The sequence below is a fragment of the Poecile atricapillus genome, chromosome 23 (genome assembly GCF_030490865.1).
Source record: "Poecile atricapillus isolate bPoeAtr1 chromosome 23, bPoeAtr1.hap1, whole genome shotgun sequence".
Lineage (NCBI taxonomy): Eukaryota > Metazoa > Chordata > Aves > Passeriformes > Paridae > Poecile > Poecile atricapillus.
The window spans coordinates 1,272,493-1,284,501 of NC_081271.1; the positions used below are offsets into that span (position 1 = coordinate 1,272,493).

At 41.7% G+C, this 12,009-nt stretch overlaps 1 protein-coding gene across 1 annotated transcript in view; it reads right to left on the reverse strand.

Moving 5' to 3' along the window:
- Window positions 1–3,945: 3,945 nt before the first annotated feature.
- Window positions 3,946–12,009, reverse strand: part of LOC131587568 (uncharacterized) — a 61,144-nt gene continuing 53,080 nt past the window's right edge. Inside the window, exons 73-78 of the mRNA XM_058855568.1 lie at window positions 11,423–11,611; window positions 10,724–10,915; window positions 9,881–9,907; window positions 9,139–9,205; window positions 7,571–7,668; window positions 3,946–5,775 (exon numbers count right to left, since the gene is read on the reverse strand). Coding sequence (XP_058711551.1) covers window positions 7,578–7,668; window positions 9,139–9,205; window positions 9,881–9,907; window positions 10,724–10,915; window positions 11,423–11,611 — 566 coding nt within the window. The 3' untranslated portion in view covers window positions 3,946–5,775; window positions 7,571–7,577. The remainder of the gene's footprint in view (window positions 5,776–7,570; window positions 7,669–9,138; window positions 9,206–9,880; window positions 9,908–10,723; window positions 10,916–11,422; window positions 11,612–12,009) is intronic.

A 12,009-nucleotide genomic window follows, 5' to 3' on the forward strand; every position in this document is an offset into this window, starting at 1 on the left:
GTTGTGCTTTGTTCCATTTCACATCGGCCTCTGCTCCAGCACAGGTCAGACACTTATCCAAGGGTTGATAGCTCCTGAATTATGCATGTGTGGAGCAGTTCAGAGGCTTCTCAACACCCCCTCCATTCCCTCTGCTCCCAGGTTAAGTGCACTGCTCAGCCCTGCTGCAGTTCCAGGAACCATCAGCCACTCATTTTCACACTCCCCTTCCTCGACAACTTCCACTGAACCTCTTACACCTCAATTTATCAACCTTTCTGTTCTGACCCACACTCAAAGGCCTTTCAATCCAATTTGTTTTCATCCTGCCTGCAGAATGTAAAAGTTGTCTCACAAAAATCTGTGAGTCCTGGCTTATTTAAAGCAGAGGGATTGCTGATAGAGGAAGTTCCATCAGGACACTCACATTTCCTTTCCCTGTCACAAAAAGCAGCTGATCTGTCCTGTGCTCTCTGATCAGTGAGTGACACAAAGCCAGAACTCTCTGTGTCTTGGACAGAATGAGGTTTATAGCCTGGTTTCATCTGCAGTGAAATGGAAAAAGTGTTCCTGTACCACACAAACTTCCCACACTCACCCCATCAGCATCATGCTCTGCACTAGCAAGAAATAAAACCTTAATCATCACTTGCTGGGAAGAACTTGAGTGCATTCCACCTGGCTAGGGCAGGAAACAACACTCACTGCCAGGCTGGGGGCTTTCCTCACCACATAAATTTCATTTCTCCTACACCAGCCTCAACCATCCACAAGATGCCACAAAAAAAGCGTTATCCATAAAGTAGCTAAGCCCAAGGTAACTGTCTTGCTGTCTAATAAAACTAAATAAATGAATTTTTCTCTAGGTACAGTGGAGATGAAGGATTTTCTCCCTCAGCCTGCAGCCATGCACAAGATGTGTCTTCCTCTGGAAGCTGGTTTCACATGGTGGCTTAGATTTTCCCACTTTGTATCTAGCACCATTTGAAATCAGTGTTCTAGGAGCAAGAATTACAGCGTGGGAGGAGACCAAGCACCTGCTCACTTCAGCAACATCCTCTGCTCCTCAAAGCAGCCCCTTTCCCAAAGGTCTTTTTTTTTTTGTTTTTTGTTTTGTTTTGCCAGCCATCCACTTTGTAACATCATCTGATTTCTAGAGACTTCTCCAACCACTGTATGCACCCTCCCAAGCCAGGGCCACAGCAGCACAGCCTCCTGCTCGTGTACTTCTGCCTAATAAACAGTGGATATGAGTTCAACTTGTCCAGAGTAAAGTGATCCACAAGTTGCATGAAAACCAACGTGGTACCTCTTGTACCTTGACAGGCACCCAAAAACCACGATCAACACTTAATTTCTTGCCTCAGAGCAAAAGGATTTCCACTCTCTGCTTGGGGACTCCATCACCACAGGATTCTCACTCCATAGCTCTGCAAACAGAAATTCCCTCCAACAATTTCACCTCAGCAGTCAAACACAGAAGTGCCTCCAGCAGTCCCAGAATCCAGACTGGCTGGGGTTGGAAAGGACCTTAAAGATCATCCTGTACCAAGCCCCTGCCATGGGCATCATCAAGATGCCTCACAGCACTCACAGAACCCACTCCTTTCTCCAGAACCATTTTCCAGCACCCACAGAACCCACTCCTTTCTCCAGAACCATTTTCCAGCACGCACAGAACCCACTCCTTTTTGTAGAATCACTTTCCAGCTTGCTGCTGGTACCTCCTAGCAATATTTCACTTCTCCAGCCCTGCATCCCAGCCACTAAAACTGAAGCTGAACTCTTTTTTTGCCCTCCCTGATGTCCAGCGTGTTCCCAGACATGGAAAAGCTGATCCTGGTGTGGATGAAGGTTTGATCAGAGCACTGAGTAGTCACCTCTAATGAATGCATAGCTGTCATCTACAAGAGGATCCTTCTCTGAGCCAGGAAAACATCTCTTACACAGGCTGACCGATTTCTCTTGGTGTTCAGAGTCTCAGTTTTTGTCTAGCACCATTTGAAATCGGTTATGATGTAGGGGGAAAAGCAACAGTAATGGGAAACTTCCTTCCCTCACCCCCCAAGTCACAAAAAAACATCCAGAGCACGAGCTGGCCTCCCAAACATGATTCAGAGCATGGCCTGGCCTCCCAAAACACCATCCAGAGCGTGACCTGGCCTCTCAAACACCATCCAGAGCATGACCTGGCCTCTCAAACACCATCCAGAGTGTGACCTGGCCTCTCAAACACCATCCAGAGCGTGACCTGGCCTCTCAAACACCATCCAGAGTGTGACCTGGCCTCTCAAACACCATCCAGAGCACGAGCTGGCCTCTCAAACACCATCCAGAGCGTGACCTGGCCTCTCAAACACCATCCAGAGCACGAACTGGCCTCTCAAACACCATCCAGAGCATGACCTGGCCTCTCAAACACCATCCAGAGCATGACCTGGCCTCTCAAACACCACTGCTTTGCTGTTCCCTGACCTGAAATCCCCCCACAGGCCGAGAATTCTGCACAAAAAGAGGACAGTCCCTTCAAGTGAGGATGGGATGCTTCCAGACACAGAGGAGCATCTCCTCAAACATAACTCAGCTTCTTCAACTCAAGCAAGCCAGGGCCAGAGTGTGACAACACAGCCACCCAACCTTCTGACCACTCCTACTCCATGGGCTGTTTGCTTGCCTTGACCTGTTCTTTACACAGATACTTTATTTTTTCCTTTTAAATAAAATTGTGTGCTCTGTGCTCCTGGGCTCTGTCTCAGGTAGAGAGATCACTTGATTCCCTGCTGGACAACACCCAAGTGCTGCAAGTCTCTTCATTTCAGCCCCCAGCTCCATTCTCACCACCCTCAGAAATATTGAGATTCAGAGAATCAGAATGGTTTGGCTTGGAAGGGACTTTAAAATCATCCAGTTCCAACCCCTGCCATGGGCAGGGTTTAATTTATATTGATTTTAAGTGTGACACCGAGAACCCACCAAGCACTGTCACTTCACATTATTTAACCTTAAACCAGGTAACTCTGGACCAGTTTTGTTAATCCCACTTCCTCTGTTACCAGCAGATGGCAACACCACATTTTTATTCCATGCAGCCTTTCCTTTAGCACAGAGTTCACATCTCTTTTAATTATCATTTCCAGACTCCAGAATGAAATAATTCACGCAGCACTGAGTTTTAGAAAAACAGCACAGGACTCATGACAATTAGGCCAAATTAATTTGTGGTGTTTAATTCAGATTCGTAGAATCACAGAGCAGAATCCCAGAATGGTTTGGGTGGGAAGGGACCTTAAAGATCATCCCATGCCATGCCCAGGGGCAGGGACACTTTTCCCTGGAAACTTTGCTTATCCCAGCAATGCTCACTGCAAACCCAAACTCCACAGTGTAAAGCTGTCTGGCATCATTTCCACACCAACTCACTTGGAGTATCACAACCACAAACTGGAAAAGAAACACGGCAGATAAAATGATTTTTTTTTCTATTCCATCCCCTGAAAGGCTTCAGTCTATCAGGGAGACTCCACACATGGAAATCCAGTACATTTTGAGTGTGAAACTCGCACAATTCCTAAATCCACTCCCTTTCACAGGTCCCCTAAACCCAGAGCTGTATTCCCTAAGGACTGCATTTGTCACACACTGGACAAAAGGGACAAAACATCCTCTGGCCTTTGCTTCAAGTGTTCCACCAAAGCAGCCCCAAGATAAAACTTCCTCTTCTCCATCAACCAATTTTTTCAGGAGTCAAAATTTTGGAGGTTTTGGGAAATTCTCTCCAATTCTACAAGGAAACTCCAAAAGGTGCTCAGCAAATTAAAACCCATCCCCTACACTACCACTGGGGAACTCCACTGCAAACTTCAATCTCAGCAGTTTCCACCTGATGTTTGGGATATGAAAAATCATCTGGATAGCAACGGGAAAAGAGCTGCTCAGCACAATGATGAATGAAAGACAAACACTTACTGCTAAATAATTTAACATTTTTATTTGGAATATTACAAATCATCGCTAATCTTTACATCCAGAAAGAAGAGTAAAAAAAGGCCGCTTTTTACAGTGATTTCACTTCCCAACAAAGTACATTCCAGTGTATTTCAGCACATTGCAGATGCCACACAAAGCAAGCTGAGCTCCTGACCACCAGCACACTCAGCCCCAGTCACACATCCCAGTGTTTGCAAACACCTCTCAAACTGAGATATCAGCCAGGCCACCAACAGCAAATCCTCCTGCAGAGCCAAAGCCCCTTTCTAACAACCACAGCCTATTATCAACTCTAACAATGAGACTGCTGGGATTGTCCCAAAAAGCCCTCAACAGTTCTGTGCCACTCCAACAATCTGTTGATGACAGGGAGAGCAGTGCCAAGCAGACACAGACAAGCCAGAGCAGTTTCAATGCAGCCTCAGGCATCTGAAGTGAGGCTGTTTGGGTTTTCTGTGAAAATTAGAAGCTGCCTGAATGCTGATAGTGAGATTCATGAAGCTAAAGACCTGCTCTAGTTAAGATTTAGGGTTTGCTGAGGAGTTAGAAGTAGCAGTGGGTCTCTGCTAATGACAAACACCGTGGTGGGAGCTCCTGGAGTCAGAATCTGGACTAAAACATTTGATGAACAAATAGCAAAACAAGAGACCACCACATTTACCAGCACTCACACAGTTGAACTGGTCTGGTTTGCCTTTAACATGGAAAGTGAGCGACAGGGAAAAGCCTCTGCTTCCAAACAGGAATCTGATGCTAAATCCAGCTTTTCAGAGCTTGATTTAACATCCCAGTCTGTAGCAGAGGTTAGAAATGTGCAATATGTGATTTCAAGTAAAAAAAAGGCAAGGTGGATCACACAGCACCTGTTTCTATCCTTGAATGCAACAGAAGATCTCCAGAACTGACATCAAGGCTCACTAAAATCAAGAACCCCAAGGAACTTCCACTGTGCTCATGGCAGGACACAGCCACCACTGAGCTCTCAGCAGTTCCTTTCATTCAGGACCTCCTGTCAACAGGCAGGGGATGCCTTTGCTACAGAATCCTTCAGCTTTCAGTTCCAACAAATCCACTGCAGTCTTTGGGGGATTATAGCAAAGAATCAGAAATATATATATATATATATATATATATGGCTTTTTTCCTTCTTTAAAGCAAAGGAAAAGCTATAAAACTCTGATTTCAAGGCACACTTTAATTCATTATATACACAGCAACCAGCTTTGGCAGACAAAGAGGTAGAGTATATAAGATCTTAATAATGATAAAAAGACACGGTCTACAAGGGCACCAGATCCTTCAGGGAAGGAGCAACAGCCCATTTCAGAAAAACAACAGAACCATTTACACCACCTCAACTGCAAAAAGGGATGGGAAGGACAACCAGGTTTGAGGGAGCAGAGCCCTGCAGGAGAGGAGAATATTGGACATTTTCTGTAAGGCAAGGGGCAGCACTGAAGGCAGCAGGGCTGGGCAGTGAAATTGCAGCATTCCCAGACTCTGGCATGCTGCAGCTATTCCCTGTCCCCAGCTCACAGAGAGACAACGAGGGCAAAGCAGGATCTGTCTGTGGTTATCTATAAGCACACACACTTTTTATCCTATCAAGCATCTCCTCCTCCAGTTCATCAGCAGGGCAAGACACAGCACAAGGAACTCATGGACAGCAACTCAGTGCAAGGGCAATCAATCATTTTCCAGCTCTGACAGGGATATTCCACCACAAAGTCCCTCCCACCCCCCCAAAAAAAAGTCAGTCATGGGTTACACATCTTATATTCGGCAGAACTGGGAGTGCTGTCACGTTTCCTACAAACAAAAAAACAAGTCAAATCAGAGGTTTTGCATTGCAAGAGGTTTCACATTTACACTGAAAGCACATCCTTAGTTTTATCATTAAAGCCACAGGTGAAGCCACAAACTGGGTCACTCCTCAGCCTCTCTTTACCAAGCAGCTGCTGGGCTGAGGAGATTTTAGCTTCATTCAGCCACTGAAGTGTCAGGAATGACCCAAGGAGTAGCAGAGCCTTTGATCCAAAGGGATCATTTCAAGTGATGACTGATATTACCAAAAAATGAACACCAGAACAGCTACAGGATTCCTGTAGCACCCTGAAATTCATTTTAATTTCAGTGTGTTGCTCACTACTTATTTTCTAACCAGAGATGAAATATTATTTTGTGTGGATTTCCATTCTGCAGTCCACTAACAGCAACCTTACAATACTTAAACACACAAGAATTAAAATTCACAATGACATTCTTATGTATGTCCTGTTTTGCTTTAACAATAAACCCACCCCATACCAAACCTCAGTCTCCAAGTCTCTAAGGAGTTCCATATTCCATAAGAAAATCTCCAGAATTACCAGTGGTTTGACACACCAGACCAGTAATTTCTTTTATCATGCACAAAGGTAAGATTGGAATGAAGAATTCTGTTCTAGTCTATCTCCTGATTCCTTTTTTCCCTCCAAAACCAAGCAAAATTAACCCAGAAACCAGATCCTATCTGAATTAGAAACATTTTTCTTCAGAGTGAAGATGACATTCCTTAATCTATACATTATTTTGGAATAAACACCAAGATTAATCTTCATATAAAAACTCACCAAAAACACTGAAAATTCACTTTACAAGTCAATAAAATCAAGACTATGCACATGAAAAGACCTTTGCATGAAGCTGGGATAAGAGAACCCATCACCTCCTCAGAATGTGTGCAATGGAGAAAAGCAACAAAAAAAAAAGATGCTGGTTTAAAAGATATTTGTAGTTCCAGCTCTGCTGAGATAGTAATGAAAAAATAGTGGCAAGGAACAATCAAACTGAGCTGTCCTGCCTGCAAAGTGTTCTGTTCAAACAAGCTTTGAAGAGCCAGGTTTTGGAAGAGCTCATTTGACCCCACACAAGTGCAGGAGGAACCCCAACACTCATCAGGCACCTCACCAGACTGAGCATTCAGTTAAAATGCAGGAGAGGACATCAGCTGCACACAAGCAACTGTATTTTCATCCTTTTCAGGGTAAACAAACTCTGAATCTGAAAAGGAAATCACCTTTTCACAAGAAGGTTTCAAAAGATCTTGCTAGGCCCTTCATTCTTCTCTTTTAGAAAGCAAAAACGCAGATGAATCTGTATTTGTGAGAGATGTGATCTGGTTTTCTCTGAAGGGATGCACAATTACCTTTAGAGTTTTAGTGCCCAGCTTTAAAGGTTTTTAAAGGTTTTTAAGGTTTTTAAAGGTTTTTAAAAGTTTTTAGCTTCTAATAACAGGGAATTAAACTATTAATTAAGAAAAGTAATGCACCACTGGGATGGGTGCTGAGTATTGTAGGCATTATGCTACTTGTTCTTCAAACACAACACCAAGAAATGTGATTTACAATCACTGGAACCTCTTACTGACACTGCTAAATGGAAGTTCCTTATCTATTATATCCTGTTTTCCCAAAATGAATGAAAGGTTAGGATATTCTTTCCTACAGGAAGCCAAGGTTCCCAGCTAGATGGATTCCACACTCCTGAAATTCCAAGCAAGCCACAATAAAAAAAGACACTTAAGCTGCATTGCAAAAAGCCCAAATGAAGTGGAAAATTATACCTTTTCTTTAATTCATTTGTGCAGTTCCTTCCATCTCAGCTGGAACATTAGCTTTTAAAATACAAGTTTCCTTGCAACTCTCATCAACTGTGTACGAGCTGAACAGCAGAGGGAGAGAAAGGGCCGATTGAATGTCCTTAATTTAAATTTAAACACACAACAAAGAGAGGCCAAGGAAAGATTTGCTGTCATTTTGGAGGCTACAAACCAGCGAGGAGCAGGGGCTGGAAGCACAACAGCTCACAAAGGCTCAGCTGCATCAGAACTCAGAATGCTAAACAGGGAGAGGGAGGCCTTAATAAGAGGTTAGATCAGGGTTTTCAGACAAGAAAGAGATTTAACAGTCAGATGTTCACAGAGAGGAAGATGAAGGGAAGCACTGGGCACAATAAGGCTTTTCAAGCTGTCAGACATTCAGGAATGTCACAGTCATTAATTTTTGATGGTGCTGCTTTAGATCCCTCCTGCTTTCTACGCCCTGAGAAGTCTCTCCACGGATGAAGGCAGCAAGTGCTGCCCTGAACTGCCAGGAGCTCCTCTCTGCCCCATCCAAGCTGCAGAATATCCAAGTACAGGATAAAAGCAGTGGCTCAAAAGCACCAAATTGCTCAGCAGCACACTCTGGCCTTGGGTTGATGCTGCATTGCCTTTTAAAAGACATTAAGGCAAAACCTGACTGGATATAAACCACCTCCAGGGCTCTCCCAGCTCCTCTCTGTATCCTTCATTACAAATACAAACCACAGGAATATTCCCTCTGATTTGCTTCATTTAAAGCATCCTTTCCTTTGTTTCATGCACTGCAGATAAATCCCAAAAGATTCTGGAAAAGGACAATGCTGTTTAGATGAGATGCTTCTCCTGACATTCTGTGTACACCACCTAAGCTGCCCTGGACTGGCAGTGTTTTGCATTTCACAAAAAATTTCTCTGACAAAAAGGTTTTTTTTTTCCAGAAGATAAAATCAGATATCACAGCAAAAAGCAATGCACAAAGAGGAATTTAAATCTCCTGCCCCTCCGTGAAAATCCACACATAAACCCCAGTTGTTCTGAAGATAAAGTTTAAAACACCCTACATGTCTCATTAAAAGCTGAACACTAATTGCTTGCCCACAAATCTAATATTTTACAGTTGATTTTGCAAATCTTTAGCACAGGGACACCAACACTGGGGCTGCAAGGAGGAGAAGAAAAACCTGAAAACCTTCTGGCAGCACAAGCCCACACAATCAAGACTCCCCCTGGCTTTAGGAGATAAACTGACATGATTGAAACAGGTGAACAAAAAAAAAAACCTTCCTTGGCAAGTGGACACTGCTTAAGAATGGGGGTTTTTCTCCCCTGAAATTAGTGCAAGTGTTAATTAGCAGCTTAGCTGAACAGCAGAACCAAAACCAAAGTGGAATTCGGATTTAGCTTCCGTCAGCTGCTGGGAGGAGCTCACACAAAATCAGACATTTGAAAAAGAAAGGGCACAAGAAGCTCAAGAAGCTTCAAACATCAGCACAGCTTTGGCTCAGTCGTTTGGAAATCTGCAGTGTTGATAAAAAGGAAGTTTTACTCACCCATTTTGTGAGAAGAATTCCTTGTAGATCCAGAAGGCAGCCAGGAGCGCCACAACTACCACAATCACTTCAGGAAGAATTAAAATAAATTTAAAAAAAGCCTTAGAGGGATAAAGATCATCTCCAGCCCACAAAAAAAGCATCAAAAAACTTTGCAGAAATAGCTTTGTTTTCACCTACAGGTCTATCCCACCTCCACTCCCCCCAAAAAAAAACCCACAGCCCAATTTATTTATGGAATGAGCCATGTAAATATTTAATTTGCATTTAAATTGATTCTTTACTCAAAATTCTGCAAGATAGCTCGGCTCAAAAGCAGTGACCACCAAGATGACAAAACCTCACCAGCTCAGAAACACAAAAAACAGGAATGGCAAGGCCCTGAGGCAACATTTTACAAGTTTATACAAATCTGGATAACAAAAGCAAGGACAGAGGATAGACTGAACACTTCTGCTTGCTGGCAGTTATTTACTCACACCCCCAGTAATTAAAAAAAAAATAAATTAAATTTAAATTTCATTTAAGGTCATTTTAAAAAGCCCTGAAATTTATCAAAGTGGCCAAGTTGCTGCAAACTGCCTTTGAAATGTGGCCTCACCACATGAGAAAATACACATTTCACACTAAATTAAACTGTAATGGCTAAGCAATCTTTTTTTTGAATCATGCAGCATGGATTTTCACATTAAAAAAAATAAATTTGTATTGTATTTTTTTTAAGGTGTTAGAAAATACTTACCACAGATGATGGCTATAATATATCCACCTAAAAACAGAAGGAATCAGTGTCACAAGAGAAACACAGGTGCTTCTTACTCAAACATTATTATAAAAATATTCACAGACCTATTTCAAGGTACTTCTAGCAACACAATCCTTGAAGCAGACTAATTTAAATAATAAAACACATTTAACTTAGAATATTAACATTTTAATTAATATTTTAAATAATATTTAAATATAAAATGGTGTTTCTGCCCAGTTTTTGAACTGAAGCTGTGAGATAAAAGATTAATTAAGAGCAAAGCATGATTGCCTTAAGTTTATATAGAGTGATGGTAAAAAGTCTAGGGGTGGAAATTAGTGATTATTTTTTTTCTTTTTGTCAATTCAGTAGTTTTATTGTTTTAGTGAAGTTGTATACTGAATATTACTGATAATTTTTAGGTAGGTGTTCACAGCTTGAAGGGGTGGAATGTCCTTTATGATACTGGTATCCCCAAAAGCCTGGTTTATGTTATATATTAAATTCTGCACTTTTAAGATTAGCTTTGAGAGCTAAGGAAGCTGAAACAGCTGGAGGCTGATGGGAGTTTTTCCTCCTGGCCAATAACAAAAACCTTATTTTCCACATCAAAATAAAGAAGGAAGCTGCACTAAACTATTTCTCCTGAATACCAAAGGACTGAGAGCTAAGGAAGCTGAGACCACTGGAAGCTGATGGGAGTTTTTCCTCCTGGCCAATAACAAAAACCTTATTTTCCACACCAAAATAAAGAAGGAAGCTGCACTAAACGACTTCTCCTGGTTACCAAAAGGGTGTTTTTTCACCCTGGTGGGAGTTTTTGCAGCCTGCACTTACTGAGCTGGCAGGTTGGCACTGCTGGCACCCACTGGTTGTCTCCAGTGTACTGAATCCGAGGCTCCCCCTGCAAGGTGTACCCCGTGTAACACTCGATGGTGATGAAATCCCCCACAGAATAGGAAGATTTTTGTCCAGCTGTCACTCTCCCATAATTTATGACTGGTGTGGAACCAGAGCCTTCAGACTTGCCTGGAAAGAAAAGGGGGGGAGGAAAAAAAAAATTGTTAAAAAAAAAAAAATCATTAAAAAAATTTAATTAAATTTAAATTTAATTAATTTAAATTTAATTTAATTTAATTAATTTTAAAAATCGTTAAAAAATCATTTAAAAAATCATTTAAAAAGTCACAAAAAATCACAAAAAAATCATTACAGAAAGAATCATTAAAGAATCATTAGAAATCATTAGAAATCATTAAAGAATCACTGAAAATCACTGAAAATCACTGAAAATCACTGAAAATCACAAATCATAAAAGAATCATAAAAATCATAAATTAATCATAAAAAATCTTAATCATTAGAAATCATTAGAAATCATAAAATAATCATAAAAAATAATAAAAATAATAAAATAATAATAAAATATCATGAAGAAATCATAAAGAAATCATAAAGAAATCATAAATAAATGTATTTCTACATCAGACATTTCAAACTTGTCAGTCTGCTCCTGATTTCAGCGATTTCACTCACAGGCACAGTGCTGTAAAGCACCCCAGGACCTCTGCTCTCCACAGGTCACTGTCACCTCTGCAGAGCCGTCAGGGAAGGAGCAGCCAGGGTTGCACTGGATCTGCACAGACTCTCCTTTGTCATAATCAGCCTTGACTGGAACCAGGAGCCCATTGGGGACCTCCGGGGCAGGACACACCTCTGCAGGAGCTGCCACAAGAACATAGAACAAGTTTAGTGAGAATTCAGTTTACTTCATAATTCAGTCACTCATTCCACAAATACAACTTGCTTTCATGTAAGAAAAGCAGCTCAGCACATGTCAGAAGTTTAACTTTACCCCAACTTTAAATACAAATATTCCCTGCAGAAAATTTAAACATCACAAAAATGATCGTAATCATCATAAAAATGAATAAATGTAGGTATTCATTAAGGTAACACAAGTCTATGATGTGGCAGCTCAGAAATCCATGCTGGTTCATTATTCCTCCGAGCTCTAGAATCATTTCTACAAAGTAGGAGCTGAAGAGCTGCCTAGAAAAAGACACACAAAGATTTCCACTACTCCAGAAGGATACTACAGCTTTCCTCACTGTGCATATTCC